Raw genomic sequence first — 16876 nt, 5'->3', positions numbered from 1 at the left:
ATGGTCACGTTTACTATTTTGCTCTCAAAACAAAATTCTCAAGCATCAGTAACCAATTTTAATGAGCATAATATCCTTAATGGAAGCTGACAGGGTCTCTTTAAATGAGTCATGGCAACTTAGTATAATGATCTCATGGTTTAAGCTTCAGTTCCGTGATGTCCTGTGTGACCTTGGGAAAGTCATCTACTATTTTGATCCTGTTTTCTTATCTGGCACACACGGAACAATATTTGACTTACAAGCTGTTGTGAAGATAGAAGTGATAATGCCACAGAGAAGCATTTTATGAACTTGAGCTTATTATCCCATTGGGAACTCTCCACTAAGCACACTTTACTAATTAGAACCTTAGATCATGCCTAGCAGAAATGCCCAACTCCCGGAGTACATAAGAAACACATCTAACTATTGGACACCTTGTTTCACGCACAACCTGAGGATCTTCCCCATGCCTCTTTTCCCCAAAGGCCCCCAGATACCTGATGGGGTCCTCTAAGTAAAGGCCTGATGATGCCACCCTTTCTAGGGCTTCCAGGTTGGAGCAGGAGGACCTGTCCAGGATGGGCCTATGAGAGCCTGAAGTCAGCATCCTAGAACCAATCAACATGGAGTCACTTGGAGCTCTCCAGGGTCCTGATCGGATCAGCTGAGGATTCCCAGAAAACTGCTGTTATCCCAGTTTGTAGCTCTGCCTTTGCATGGGTCATATAATTGTGGTTGCCACATTTGGATGGAGAATGAGTTTCTGGAAAAGAACTGCGTTTGGGATAAGGCACACCTGAGTTAAAACTCCTAAAACCACTTCCTCACCTATAAAATGAGGGTGATGATATCTCTCTTTTGGGCTGTGTAGATAAATGCACCGAAAGAACCTTGTACAATACCAAACAAATATAGATTCTCATTAAATAGATGATGTTTCTCTGTCCAGGCACTGAACTCTCAGAGAAGCCTATTCTAGGTCAAGATATTGGTTACGACAACATGGGCCCTAGGGTCCCTCAGATCTAGTTCAAATTCCAGCTATTTCCTCCTCATCTTGTGAGTTTCTTAACCACCCCAGTCTAAGTTTCTACATCTGTAAATCAGGGCTAATACTACATACTTAATAGAGTCTAATAGCAAGTACACAGAGGAGACTTGTGGATTTGGATTGAACTTTTAGTTAATCCTAAACATGTCCCTTTTCTTTTTAAAGTGGAATTGAATTTGAAATTAACCTCTAAACCTGCAGCAGATGATGCTTCCCTGCGTCCCCATTAAAAGGGAAAGACAGTACGTGGATGCATATGGTTATGGTCCAGGGAACGGGGAATTAAATGAAATGAATGAAATTAAAACTGACTTACATTTAGGTGAGGTAAAGCCACTGTGGGAATGTCCTTGCTCCTGGGGGGGGCATCTAAGACAGTTGACCATTGGCATTCCATGGTTGTGTTGAGAGAGAGAGAGAGAGAGAGAGAGAGAGAGAGAGAGAGAGAGAGAGAGAGAGAGATCTTCTCAGAAGGGATAATGCCCTAGGATGTGATTGGGGAAAAAGAGGTTCCCAAGTTTCCATCTTCAAAAGGAAAAAAGAATGAATTAATGGTCCTTGGTCATTTGGATGTGTACAATATTTCCAGCAGAAAACCATAAAGTTGAGATGGGCAGAGTCTCTGTGGGACAGAAAGGAAAGGACATGGGTGCAAGAGTCACCTGGGCTTGACTTCCCATGTCTGCTCCACCATTTAGCTGGGTGAATTTATTTGTGTTTAACTATATTTATGGCAGATTTCAAACATGTAAAAAAAAATCTACTCCCCCATCCATTTCCCTCCATTCTCCTGTGTTATAGAGAAGAAGAGAAGCCCAGAGGCATTAAATATTCACTTGAGTCTGAGATTCCTAAGCTGTGAAACAGGGATAATAGTGATACCAAAAGGATGAGGTGTCTGGGAAATGAAGAAAGAGAGGGGTCAAGTCCTTAGTTATCTGTGACTTCCCTTTCCTTCCCAGACCCTCATCTAGTGGATCCCTGGATGGCGACAGACTTGAACATGGGATGTTCACACTCAGGTCCTCTGGTCTTCCTTCTGCTCATATTGGACCTCTGCATGCACTCCTACCTTCAGGAATTTGAACCCATTATTCTAGTTGCCCCTCACCATCGGGTATCTGATGACTAATGAATATAACAAAAAATTGAAAGTCGGGAAACATGGATTTCTAGCACCTTAGCTAAAAGATCTTCACTCAGCTTCTTCATCTGGAATAGTACCAACTTTGTATTGTAAAGCACTTTGTGAAATTTAAACTGTTAAGACTGTTATAATGCCTGACATTCCGCTCTTTATCTTCTTTGGAGTAAGCATTGTAGGAGAGGATTTTAGTCATTGAGGGAAACAGAGGAAGGGAACAATCAAAGCCCAGGAGCAAGGGACAGAATGTTCCAGATGGGAGAGAGCACAGCACACTTGGAAGCTGATGGGAATAATAAGTAGAGAGGGAGCTAAAGGGGTGATTCGGGGTACAAGGGAGCCAGACTACCGCTAGCTGAGTTCTTATATGAGGCTTGACTGTCCTCGGGCCCCTGGTCATGGAGGTTTCAAGGGTCAGCTAGTGTCCTTGACCCTGATCATGAAATCATTGGAGCCACTGATGAGTTCTGAGAGGGAGGACGGGTGGGATAAAGTCGTGCCTGCTGTGTGGAGGACGATAAGAGTGACATTGCTTGAGGAGACCAACTGAGGGAGTTGGGGAATGTGCACATAAAAGAACCCGTGTCCACTCCTCACTGAATCCCAAGTGCCTGGCACATACTAGGGATCCAACCAAATATTCACGAAAGAAGTATTGGCAGACTTTGGGATGTCCTCTGGGGAAGTTCATGCATGGTGGGAAGTCCACGGCAGGTCTACCCTGGAGGGTAAGTTGACTTGAGAGACACAGCACTGCAGCTACTTCACATGGAAGGTGGGAGGCAGGGAATTGCTCAGATAAGTGTAGGTAGACCAGGAATTGGAAACCCATGTGTCTATAGGGACCAGGCATATTGCATAAATAAGGAAATAATGAGGACTGTGGTGCACTGGAGGCACATGTCCCATCTCGAGAGCTCAGCAGATACTCAGCCCAGGCTCACTGCTGATCTACAGGGTCATGGCTCCCAGAGCTTTCAAGAGGATTCAGAATTCCAGATTTTTATATGAAATATCTTAGTCTTTAAGCCATAGCTATCCAATAGAAATGAATTTGAGCAACCCATGTTCCTCTCAAATATTGAGAACAGCCACTGTGAGGAATTATATTAGTTTTCCATTATGGTAACAAAATACCTAATGCAGTGAACTTACAAAGAGGAGAGCTTTATTTTGGCTTACAGTTTCAATCCACGATCCACCAGCCCTATTGCTCTGGGCCTGTGGCAAGGCAGCACATCATGGTAGGAGCATGTGGCCAAGCAAGCTGCTCACTCACGGCCTGGAAACAGAAGACACACATAGAAGGAGACCTGGGCCCCATAATCTCCTTCCCAGTGACCTAACACTTCCCAATAGCCCCCCCCCCCCGAAGGTTTCACCGCCTACCCCTAGTGCCATCTGAGGGAGCACACCTTTAACACGAGGACCTTTGGGAGACACTCCAGACCCAAACGAGAGAAGTAACTATAAATTTCCGAACATCCACATTAAAAAAGGAAAATGAAACAGTTGAAATTAATTCCAGTGATAGTTTATTTAACAAGCCATACCCAAAATATTATTTCCACATGTAATTGACATTATGGGAGGAAAAAAAGAATAAGTTGGTTTACATTGCCTTTCTTCATAGTAAGCCTTTGAAACCTGGAGCCCCTCAATGTTTTACCTTAAAGCACATCTGAAGTGCTCTATAGCCAAGCTGTGTGCTTAGCGGCTACCATCTTGGCAGCACAAGTGTAAACACTCACTCTGAGACTCTTACCTTAGTCTTAGACTCTCATCGCATGCTCTGAGCAGGACCAACCCCTTGCTCCCAAGGCCCTGGGTAGCCACTGACAGAAGACCCATGCTAATTAGGGAGCACAGTCCATCTGAGAGCAGCTCTTCGTCTCTCTTCACCTTGAGTAGAAAAGAACTGGCTTCCAAGAAAGGAGAGTGAGGGACCCCCAGCTCTGGGAATTTCAGGGCTTGCAGGATTGACCCAGAGTAGGAGAGGGGTTCTGGAGCCTTCATTATGCCAAGGACACAGCAGAAGGCTTTTTATTTTTTCAATTTTAAAAATTAAGGCGTAAGTTTTTTACTTTTTTAGTTCTAGGTGGACACAATATCTTTATTTTATTTTATGTGGTGCTGAGAATCGAACCCAGTTTCTCACACATGCCAGGCGAGCGCTCTACCACTTGAGCCACATCCCCAGCCCCAAGGCATAAGTTTTCACTGTGAGTTTTGACAAATGCATACAGGTGTGCAACCACCACCCTAGTGAAAGCGTAGAGCAGTTCCATCACCCCCAGAATCCCCTGATCATTCTGTAGTCAGTCACTACCCCGAAAGAACATGGCCCTGAGGATTGTGGTAGAGATGCAGTGAAGTTGCACCTCTTGATCACTCAGCAGGGGAACCTCCAAGAAGTCCTCAGGGGGTGCTGGGGGAGAGGTGTAGGGCCTGAGATCCTTTCCTCCAGAAATCTGTGGCAGTTCTGGTGGTCAGGCTGGGCAAGACCCATCCAGAGTTAGGCAGAGGGGCTCTGTGTGTTCTTGCGTCTGAGTTTGAAACAGAATCAGATATACAGCCTAGGTGTCCAGCCATGGGACACTTGGTGTCAATTACAGAAGAGGCAGCCATCAGTAACATGTCTAGAGATGTGGAAAGAGGGACACAAATAACAGTAAGTGGCAATTGCTGGGCACTGGAGACAACGTACCGTATGATCCTTTTTAAAACTTGTCTCCTCCTCTAGACCAGCAGGTCTCGGTAGGGTGGTTTTTGCCTACTTCCTGCCCCAGGGGACATTTGACAGTGTCTAGAGACATTTATCATTGTCATGACTAGGGAGATGCTACTGGCATTTAGTGGGTAGGAGCTATGAACAGGGTGGCTTCACATCAAAGAACTATCCAACCCCAAATGCCAATCATGTCATGGTTGAGAAACCCTGCTCTAATCTAGGATCTCAGTAACAGCCATGCGTAGAGCCATGCCTGGAACACAGTGAACATGTGATAAGTAGTATCTCAATGAAGGAATTTACAAAATTATACATATGCATCTATGGATAAGTAAAATCTGGAAGAGAGTACTCCTGCCTGTACCAGGGCCATGGTGGGATGAACATAGATTCTTATTTTCCTCTGGGTTTATCTATACGGTTTTTTTTTTAATTTCCCACTGCGACTTATACAATAAAACCTTCATTTAAAGGAAGTAAAATCAGAATAACATCATAAAGACATAAAATATATACTGAATATTATACAGTAATTAAGATCGTTCATTCACTTAACCAGTAGTGATTAATTTGTACCCGGCACAGTTCTAGGCAGTAGGGATATAACAGTGGGGAATATCCATTGGGCTCGAATTTTAGCAGAGACCATAAAGAACCAAACAAATAAATATATGATGCTTATAGTATAATCAAATCAGCTGACAGTAAGGGCTGTGAGGAAAGCCCCGTGAGGGGAGTGTGAAGGGGCGGGGAGGGGGCATTTGGTTACTTGAAGGAGACACTGCTGAGGAGGTGACATCTGAGTAGTGATCTGAGTGAATCTGAGAAAAATGACATGATAAATAGAGCATGTCTGGGCATCGTGTCTGTTTAAGCAAAGCTACCTTCTCTGGAAGGTCTCTGTCCAGCTTCGAGAAATAGCAGAATTCTTATTTTGGAACTGCAACCCATCAAGATTCCCCCTGAACACCTCTGAGAAAAGAGGCTGCAGGCGACCGTCTTACAAGTGTCTTAGAAGGAGCCAGAGGACGCACAGGTGTTTAAAAACAGGATCCTCAAGGATGGAAATAGAAGACTCCCTCGAGGAACCTTAGAGGTTCTGCACCTGCGGAGGCAGGCAGCCTCCTGTCTAAATCCCACCATTTCCCAGCTGTGAGAGCAGGGCGGGTTGCTTATACTCCCTCTGAGCCTCAGTTTTTTTAATCTACAAAATGGCAACCACGTCGGCCCCACTGGGATGACAGATCCTCAGATGAGATGACAGGAGGAAAGCTCCAGTCAGGCTCAAGTTCACACACACACACACACACCGCCCCATGTTCAGCACCCTCCCACTCTGGCTGGCAACTTGAGTTAAGGGGCCCCAGTTACAGACGTGGGGTAATAAGTTTCCAATACTACTTTTTGCTTTTCTTCTTCTTTTCTATTTTTAATTTTTTTTTAAATTTTTTACTGGTGATTAAACCCAGAGATGCTTTACCACCGAGTGACAACCCTAGCTCTTTTTTAAAAAAAAAAATGTGTATTGTTTAGTTGTAACATCCCTAGCTCTATTTATTTATTTATTTATTTATCTAATCATTCATTCATTCATTTAGCTAGCAAGCAATGGGGTCTTCCTGAATAGCCAAGTCTGACTTCTAATTTACAACCCTCCTGCCCCAGACTCCCAAGTCGCTGGGATCACAAGCATGTGCCACCGCACCTGGCTACTTTTTTCAATCATGGCAGAATAAGGAGGTAACTAGGTAAAAGTAACAGCATCATGGTTTTGATCAGAAGCAAACAAATGCTACTACTTATCTTCTCCAAGGATGTCTTTTGCTCTTAAAAATGACTTCTCAGGGGGCTGGGGTTGTACCTCAGCGGTAGAGCACTCGCCTAGCACATGCGAGGCCCTGGGTTCGATCCTCAGCACCACATTAAAAAAAAAAAAACAATCAAAATAAAGGTGTTGTGTACAACTAAAAAATGTTTAAAAAAGACTTCTCAGGGGAGAGCAGCATAGGAAGGGGGGAGTAGCCTGAGCAAGAGCACGGGGTGGGGGGGGGGAGAAGGACAATAAGTCTGCAGATGTTTATTGAGCACCTGCTGTTTTATTTGCCAGGCACAATAATAGATGCTAGAGAAGCCCAGTGGTTATCAGAGAGGACACAGTCTACATTCTCTTAGACTTAAACATTCTCTTAGAATTTGCTCCCTAGCAGTGGGAGAGAGGCATACATATGCCTAATGAATGCAGAAGGTGATTTTAAGATCATCACAAAACAGAGTGATGTGATAGAAAGTGTCAAGGGAGACAGCATTAAGCAAGGTGATAAGGGAAGGCCTTAATGATTGGAGAGCTTTAGAGCTGAACTCTGAATCATGGGAGGGAGGAAACATTCCAGGCAGAGGGAATAACAAGTGCCAAGGCCCTGTGGCAGCAGCAAACTTGCATGTCAGTAAGAAAGAAGGAGACCATGTGCAAAAAGTGACTGTGGAAGTAAGGTAGAGAAGAGGCTGGGGAGGTGGTGGAGGCTGGATCATGTAGGGTCTTGCAGGCCAGAGAATGGAGTTCCCACTGGATTCTCATTACAGTGGAGGCCCCTGGAAGGATTGGAGCAGGGGAGTGATACAATCTGATGTTGCTTTGAAAGACCCATTCTGGACACACGGTGGGAACTAGTCCACACCTGTGCAGGTGTGCAAGGCAGAACGAGTTGCAGACATCCAGATGACAGACAATGGTAGCTGGAACCTGGGTAGGACAGAGAAGGAGGCAGAAGGGATCAGATTCAAGTGCTATTGGAGATGCAGCTAGCAGGACGTGCTGGTGGAGGAGGGACCCAGAGGAATCAAGGATAACTTCCTGGGTTTTGTCTGGGAGGGGGGTGGACATTTTCTAAAATGGAGAGATTGGGGGAGGGGGGAGGGGGAGGTGTGGGGACAGATTGGGCACATGGGATCAGGGGTGAACACTGGGGGATGGTGGCATGGAAAGGTGGAGCATTGGGACCGCCCAGAGAAAGTCATAAAGAGGGAGTTCCGGCAGGAAGTTCAGCTCTGAGCAGTCAGCCCCACCCTGCACAGATGTACAGAGGCAGTCTGTCTTTCTCTAGCACGTGAAGGTATCCACTGGGTATGGAAGTACCTGTAGGCATTAGGAAGCACCTAGAAAGCCCCAGGGTGTCATCTGTGGAGTCTCCAAGGTCTAATACCTGTGGGCTGTGCCAGGATCTACAGAGGAGAACAAGAAAGGTCTTGGCACGAAACCCTATCTGAATTCAAGCCTCATGGCACTAAGTGTGACCTGGACACCACATGCTCCTCCCTGCCTTGAGGGGCTACCAGACTGTCTGCAGAAACGATAGCCCTCCCCATCCCCAGCCTCCCAGGTGGGCTGGTGCCTCCCTCCTCTGCATGTCGGGTCCCTCTCTGAGCTTCCCTGGGCCTCCTACCCTGTCACCCGGCCAGCACCTGTTCTGCCCTGCAGCCCAAGTGGAAAGCTCACTCCCTACCATATTTCTTTGGCTTAATAGCTGCTGTTTGGTCAAACTGTCCCTTGTTGGAGGGCAGTGGCTGCATCTGTTTAGTTTGCCACAAGGCCCAGCAAGTAGCAGGCGCTTGGCGAGAAATTACAGAATTATATTTTCCCAAGAGCTGTCCTCAGGCCTGTGGGCACAGCCCCCTGCTTGGTCTCCTTTTTGTGCTGAGGTTTTACCAAGGACTGAGGATCAGTGTCCTGCACAGCACTCTCCTGACCCCACGACATGACAGTGCTTTTGCACAGTGTTAGCCCCTTTTTAAGGGAAAAGAGTGCAGGATCGGGAGGGAGAAGACCCAGGTCAGTCTGAGACCACCAGTCACTGTCCTCGTCCATCCCTAAACTTCCTCCGCCCTCACCTTCCTCATCTTGAAACTGGGAATCTCTGATGGGGGGATTAGTGGGCTTCCGTTGGTAAAGCTGCCTAATATTGTTCATGAGACTTACTGGAAATAACTTGCATCGTTTGTCATCAGCCACCTGAAATACTAAATGCCTGCATGAACTATGGGAGCCTGAGGTCTTACCCTCTCCCACTGCGAAGGCCCCAAATATGCTGGGGGTCAAAATGGAGCTTATGGTCAATGAATCAGCTTTTCCTTTATGAGACATTAAATACTCCGCATGTACTTTGTTGGATGTTAGGGAAGTTCTGAAAGAAGTAATCTGTTAGTGGGCAGGCTCTATTTTATTTATGGCTCCTTAAACACTTGGACATCAACGTTTTACTGCAATTCCAAGCCTCAATTCCGATTCCGTCCTTCCCAGCCATGGGGCTAGTTAGCATCCAAGCTGAGATCTCCTGCCTCCTTGCCAGGGCTTCAGGGTGCTGCGTGGTTTAGATCACACCGAGTGCTCCTCTCACCCAACAGTCAAGTCAACTGAGGTCTGGAGAAGAAAAGCACAGGAACCATCCAAAAGGAAGAAAATTCAGGAAGCATGTGCTCAATTTAAAAACAGGCAAATGTGCTAAGGATTGAAGGCCTGTTGCACCCTGGGAGCAAGGGCCCGTTCACGGTGTTGTCTCGGGGTCCGCCGTGTGGGCACATAGCAGGCGTCCCTGTGTGCTTGTTGAAGAAGGGTTTTGTGTCTATTCGTTAAACATTCATTAAGTACATTCTGTGTGTCAAGTGCAGTACCATCGCAACTGCCACACTGAGCAAGACAAGGACCACCATCCACACCAAGTGCAGTGGCACCAACTGGAGTCACATGGCGTGGCTTCCCACTGTTCCCCGGGCCTCTGTCTCCACACCACACAGGCCACCCAGCACCCTCAGATGGGTCTCTATCCTGTGGGTCTGGCCTGCCTCTCTCTCCTACTGGACCTCATCGGATCTCACCTGCGCATCCCTCAGCACCACGGCACCTCTTCTGGGTTCCGCACACTCAACCCCCTTTGGGGAGTTTGTGCTTGCTGTTCCCTGTGCCACCAACACTCTTCCCAGCTCCTGTATGACCAACTTCTCTTCCCTATTCCGTTCTCAGCTCAAAAGTCACCTCTTCCAAGAGTCCCTCTCTGCCCACCTGAAGACTTCTCCTGCCACCAGAGACAGCAGGCCTCTCTGTACCACTTCTCTATTTTATTTTCTCCAAAGCACATGCAACTCTCTGTAGTGATCTTTTCTGCCACTGTCATTGTCTCCCAGCCTTGGGAGCGAGAACCCTTCCACTGTGCCATCCCTAGGTCCACATGACATAGCAGGCATCCCTATGTGTTTGTTCAAAGAAGTCAGAGTTCCTCCATCCAGAGAGGAGCAGACATGTCTGCCCATGGCTGTCATCCTGGGAATTAAAACAATCACCTGCAAAGTCTCTTTCCCACTCTCAGTCCAAGATGGGCAACACCCCGGAGCCAACACCCTGGAAGCCCATGTCCCAAAGAAAACAGTGACCCCAAAACTAAGGCTTTCTCCCTGGACCTGGCTGCCACACAATGCTGCTTTGGAACAGGGAAGGTATTTTTAAATGTTCTAGCAAGTGCCAAAGTGTGTCTTGTTAAAAATAAGGTTTGTGTTCATTGAAATGCCGCTCAGGTTCGCCACGCTGCCGCAGTGTTTAAATTAACCACACTGCGCGCCCAGCGAATTCCGAGCAGCGTGTGAATCATTTGGGGCAAAAAAGTTGGGAGTTGATATTTGCTGAAGTTGGATCTTATTTGTGTTCTGTATTTACCTAAAAACCCTTCTCCATATTTACTCTGTGCCAGGCACTGTTCCATGTGCTTTGCAAATATCAACGCCTGGAACCTCACATGAGCCCCTTGCATTCCCCATTTTACATTTGAGGACATTGAGACACCATGAGTTAAACCGCTTGGCCAAGTTCAGGTGGCTGGTGACCTCAGGGAGTTCTTTTTTTTTTTTTTTTAATTAGTTCAGGGAGTTTTTGTTAACATTTTGGCCATAGGGAAGACCTTGCTTGTAACCCACCCTGTGAAAAGCTACCCACTTTGGTTTGGGTCCTTTTGGGGAATTTGAAATTCCCTCCAATGACTAGGGACAAATTTGTCACCCCACATCTCTCTTTCACCAGTCTGTAGACCCAGCAGCCTTTTGGGACCCTAAGAATGAATCATTCGCAAACATCATTTTCTGAGTGTCTACCAGCTTTGAGCCACCATCCCTGGGTGGCTTGTGCCCTGGCCTTGCCCCAAATATCTGGCCCGCTCTTCTGGATTTCTTTCATGGGCTCTTCCAAACCTCCCTTCTCACCCTCCTCCCATCTGGCTAAGTCTCTTCTCCCTGAATGACTCAGCTCAGATTCCACCCCTTCCAAGAGCCTTCTGGGGCTTCTCTGGCCCCATTTACCCTCTTCTTCAAAACTTCCCTTGTGCATGTGGATTTTGCTTGCAACAGGCAAGCTAGTCCCATTGTATTGGCCTAGGCTTTGTAATTAGGGTGTGCTCAGAACACAGGGGCGTGCATTGGTGGATTGAGATCCCAGCACCACTGTCTACTGATTGCACAATCTTGGGCAAGTCCCATTGTCTCACTTTCCAGATCCATAAAATGGGCATAACAGTAGTTCCTGAGCTTCTGAAGGGTTTCTGTGAAGAGGTAATAAAAGAGTACACGTAACTCATAGTCTGAACCTTGTCTAGGGTAGAGGTCCACAATCCTTCCCTCTAAAAGGCTAGGATAGCAACTATTTTGGATGACTTCAGTTCCCACGACTGATCTCGGCCATAGACACACAAATAAATTAATGTGGTTGTGTTCAAATAAATGAAACTTTATCTACAAAAACAGATGGCAGCCTGATTAGACACAGACCATGCTTTGCCCACACCTGGTCTATGGAGCAACCTTTATTATTATCTCTGAAATGCTACAAACAATGGAAAAAATTTTTTTACCCTTCTCTCAGTCATGAGAGTTTCTAAGAAGGACAAGGCAGGGAGATGAAGAGAGGGAGGCAGTGGGGAGCTGCTGCCCGCAGGGATGAGACCCAAAGATAGGAAAGTGAGCGGGGGAGCCCACTGCGCAGGCGCGGGCTATCCTGGGCGGGGCCTGGAAACCTCAGTCGAGGCCCGCTGACCTTGAATAGCACCGTGAACCGCAGCATCGCCGCCGATTCTGCAGGGCTGAGCCTCTGCCGTGTCCCACACACGGTGCTGTGTGCTGAGAACACAAGGGGAGCAGGACTCTGAAGCCCCTGCCCTCCCTGCCAGGGTGGCGTAGCAGAACCTGTTCTTAGGTTTTAAAGCCTTCTGTTTCTATTGCTACAGTGGGACAGAGGATCCAATGTGCTCTTCCTGTTGATGTAGGCTCCTGGGAGCGTGGTCCTTGTGGTTGGGGTCTCAGAGTGTCCTCACTGTTAGAGCTCCTGGTTCAGGCATCATGAGTCCCTCGGGGCCTCTCTGTGCCTAGGATATCCATTTTACAGAACAAGAAACCCAGGCCTGAAGGAATGAGAGGTGCTTCCCGTGCTAGACTCCAGCTTCTCTGTAGTACTCATCAGTTGGTCACCTGCTGGGAGTAGGACATGTGATTGTTTCCACCATTGCTCTCAGGGACCCTGAGGAATAGGGATGATATTCTACCTCTCGTACACACCCTCACCCTCTCTTTCTCTTTTTGAGTAAAATTGCACAGTTAAATGGGCACATCACAAGTGCATGACTGGGGGGATTTTACCTGTCCATGGCTGCATACCCTCCACCCAGTCCCAGTTGTAACACATTGCCAGCTCCTCCGAAGGCAATCATGTTAATGGCCCTTTATTTTTCAGGACTGTGTAATACTTCATTGTGTGACTTTATCAAAAGTTTTTCATCTGTCCTGCAGTGAGCATTTGAGCTATTTCCAGTCTTAAGCTATTATGAATTGTCTTTATAAATATTTGTGTGAAAGTCTTTGTGCTGGCATTTATTTTCATTTTTTTCTTATTTGGAGTGGGATTCCTGGGACATAGGGTAAGTGTAGGGTTAGATTTACTCCAAACTAGCAACTCTTTTTTCCAGAATAGCTGGTCCATTTCATACTCTGACCTGCAATGTGTGAGAGTTCCTGTTGCCTCACGGCCTCATCAACCCTTGACACAGCCAGTCATTTTAATTTTAGCCACTCTGGTGGGCACGTAACTATACCCATATCATGGAATTGGAAACTAAGCCTCAGAGCTACTGAGTCCTTTTCTCCGGATCATACAGCTTCTGATAATAGAGCAGAGACTTGCTGCTTTGTGAGATTCTGAATCCTGGGACTATGTAGCCACAATTAAAAGTATGGAATTCAGGACAGCATTAGAATTAGAGGCACTTGTAAATGTTTTTTGAACATGCAGTGGGTGGCTGAAAACCATCAGTGGCAGCACTGGACCGGGCTCTTGGTCCGCGGACTCCCAGCTCAGTGCTCATCTTCTTGTGGCATGGTGCCCTGGGCCCCGCCAGCACCCCCAGGGAGATCCTGGGCTCCCCGGTAACCCTGACCTTCCCTGTCACACTGCCGGGAATGCAACCAACCCCATGGGCTTGCCAGGAGAGACTGTTCTTTTGGGAGCTGGCAGCCCAGAGCCCTTGTGCAGCCTGGAGTCCTTGTGGAGTCCCTATCGCAGAAGCTCTGCTGTCCTCACAGTCATCGATTATTCTTCTCTGGAAAACAACCCACTCTCTGAGCCCTAGCTGCTGCCCATAACATGGAGGGACTAAGAAGCCATAGTCTGGGCTGGTGCCTGGGACTTCTGCACTAATCTCAGGCATTCCAGCAGCAATTTAGTGGACCACCCAGGCCAGTGCTCCTCATGTTCCCACATCCACCTGATTCTCCTGGGGATCTTGTTCAATGCAGAACAAGATGTAGGGTTAGATTTACTCCAAACTAGCAACTCTTTTTTCCAGAATAGCTGTTCCACTTCACACTCTGACCTGCAATGTATGAGAGTTCCTGTGGCCAGGACCTACCTCTCCAGCCAGACCTACTGAATTGGGGTCTGAGGTCCTGGATTTCCATCTGGCTCTGGGTGGTATGGATACTGTCGTGGGCACACTTTGGGTACCAGGAGTTCAGCCGTCCTTCTCCAACCCATGTTTGTCGTTAAATCACAGTTTTTAAAACTTAGGTGCATCCTAACAAGTAATATAGATGCATTACTAGATTAAAGTACCAGGTATACTAGGTGTCCTTCAGTAGATGAATGGATAAAGAAAATGTGGTATATATATTTGATGAAATATTACTCAGCTTTAAAGAAGAATGAAATTATGACAATTGCCAGAAAAATGGATGGAGTTAGAGAATATCATGCTAAGCAAAATAAGTCAATCCCCAAAACCAAAGGCTGAATGTTTTCTCTAATATGTGGGTGCTAATTCATAATAAGGGAAGAACATTTTACCTTAGATTGGTAGAGGGAATTGAAGAGAGGGAAGGAGAGAGGAGGGCATGTGGAGATAGGAAAGACAGTAGAATAAAACAGACATGACTGTATGTATATATGTGACTGCATGACCTATATGATTCTTCAACATGTACACTCAGAAAAATGAGAAATTATATCCCATCTATGTATGATGTATCAAAGTACATAAATGCATTTTACTATCTATCATGTATAACTAATTAAAACAAATAAATTTTTTTTAAAAAAAAGTACCAGGTATACGTTTTGCCAAGTGCACAACAAGTCAAACATGAAATGATTGATAAGAAGATAGCTTCCCACCTGACGCCAAACACATCTTGCTGTCCATCTCTTCAAATGGAGTTTGGACCTTGAAATTAAAACTTTGGCTGAGCTCAGCGTTGACCCTAGCATTGGCCCCAGCAGCTGGGGTAGGAAAGCGGCAGGAGAGGCTTGCCCACACTGGTGCGGTCCTCCTTGCCCCTGCCTTTTCTCCAGGTGGGTCTCTCTACCCGGGAAGGCAGCACAGGGTCTCAGCCCTCTCTGGAGGCCTGGGCACAGTTTTCAGATCTGGGGTGGAGGCTTGGTTCCACCGGCAGTGAGTTCCGGGGCTGTGCAAAGCCTCAGCCTCCACGTCTGTGAAATGAACACATCAGCAGCACTCACAGCCCAGAGCCATTGTGCAGGAGAAGAGGCGATCCACGCCCAGTGCTCACTAAGGGTAATGCCCGCCTCTGTGTAAGGATGGTTTCAAATTCCCCTTCCTTGTTTGGAACTAAACACACGGGCCTCTAAGACCCAGACTTTGGAATGTTCCAGAAGCCATATTCTCCCTCAAATGTTCATCCCTCCTCTAGCTTGTCCTAGAAGGCTATAGATTTAGGCAACACTCCAAAACATGACCTTGCATAAAGCCAGAGCCTCACTCTGGCCCAGCTTTGCCGGAGACAGCAGGAGCAACCAGCCAGGCAGCCCAGGGGAATTTCTCACCCCACCAATCGATGCTGAGGACAAGGACCTTACCAGATACCATGTGCCCAACAAACTGCTAAGTCTATCTGAGGCAGATCCACCTACTCCTCCCTTGTTCAAGTACCTTCAATAGATCCCCGTGGCCTCTGGCATCCTCTACAAAGTCTCCTCATACACCCAAAGCTCAACAGAACTCCTATGCCTCCCTGCTCCCTCCTCACAGCCTACACCCTAATCAAACGGAGAAACTTGCCTACCCCAGAACATTCCCTGAACGTGTCCATTTCCAGGTTTCTGCGGCTCCTGGCCCCTCCTCCCACAGCTCTCAGTTTCTGCTAGGGCCTGGGTCTATCGTGCATGGGCCCTGGTTTTGGAATCAGTCTTAATGCTTTTCCCAGTGACTTCTTACTGTCATTATTTCATCTGAGTTCCATTTGCCTCAGTTTTCTATTCGGCCACATTGGGTGGCTTTGTCTAATGATGGCACCTAAGTGGAAGGGGACTGGAGAACATGACCCTCATCCCTTCCCTACCCTTCACTTTTCTCTCATGGAGGAAAGTAGAGTCAAAGTACTGTGACCCCAAGCATCCAGCGGCCAGGAGGGGGTGATTTCACCAAGAGTGTTAACAAGAGGGGACTAGGTGTGTCCTAACCCCAAAGGCACTGAGAGGCAAATCAGCTAGCCCCTTGTGAGTTGGCTGTCCCCACTACATACCTGCAAGCCCAAGAATCCCATCTCCACATCCCTCGTCCTCATCAGGTCTCCCACCCCCATGTACCTTCCTGTACCCTCAAGCCTCCTTCCTCCTAAGTGATGCACTCTTTCCTCCTCCACCCTGCCGAGACCTGTTTACTTTTTAAATTAATAACATAAGCTTTGCTGAGTTCCTTCCACTCTTGACCTAATTTGATCTTAAAAACATCATTCAAAGAAAATATTATTATTTAAAAATATCTGTTCTCCATGTTCCACAATTTGTATATGTATAGAGAAGCCTAAAGACCCGCTAGAAATTAGACATAGGAAAATTGATAAAATAATAACCACTCAAAATATTCACCAGGGAGGTAACCATCACCTAGACCTTGCAGAAGGATGGGATGGGGTGAAGTTCAACCGAAGAAAAGATCAATGTGGGGAAGCCTCTTGACTAGTGTGCCCTGAGAATGCCAGGCAGACCCCCCGCACCAGGAAGAGGGCTGAGTGAGTCCACAATGACGTCTCACCAGCCTCCAAAGAAACACCCCTGGCTACTGCCACATGGGGCCTCTCTGGGCACAGCTCTGCCCCTTCAGGGAAGTCCACCATCCAGCTCACCTCACTCCGAGGAGCCCAGCCAGCTGGTAAGCACTTCTCCCTCAAGTGGAAATAGACATCCAGGCTCAGCAGTTGTCTATTCTCTTGTCTGAGGGAAGCAGGGACCAAAAAAAGACAAAAAAAAAAAAAAAGGAACAGGGAGAAAATAGAGATGATGCACTTAGCAGAAGAAAACTTCCAATACCGGTATAATTAACATCTCAGAGAGAGACGCCGCTGCATACTACCAATGAAGCAATAAAAGCATCCTTGGGAGAACAAAAAAGAGTCTTGGAAACAAATGTTTTAAAGTAGCAGCAATGAG

At 46.9% G+C, this 16876-nt stretch overlaps 1 protein-coding gene across 1 annotated transcript in view; it reads left to right on the top strand.

The window, feature by feature from the left end:
- The first annotated feature begins 2200 nt into the window (after nucleotides 1-2200).
- Nucleotides 2201-16876, top strand: part of Cidec (cell death inducing DFFA like effector c) — a 554473-nt gene continuing 539797 nt past the window's right edge. Inside the window, exon 1 of the mRNA XM_071605871.1 lies at nucleotides 2201-2205. Within this exon, the coding sequence (XP_071461972.1) occupies nucleotides 2201-2205 (5 nt within the window). The remainder of the gene's footprint in view (nucleotides 2206-16876) is intronic.

The sequence above is a fragment of the Marmota flaviventris genome, chromosome 20 (genome assembly GCF_047511675.1).
Source record: "Marmota flaviventris isolate mMarFla1 chromosome 20, mMarFla1.hap1, whole genome shotgun sequence".
NCBI lineage: Eukaryota > Metazoa > Chordata > Mammalia > Rodentia > Sciuridae > Marmota > Marmota flaviventris.
Note: the sequence above shows the minus strand (reverse complement) of the source record. Positions and strands in the feature narration are given on the sequence as shown.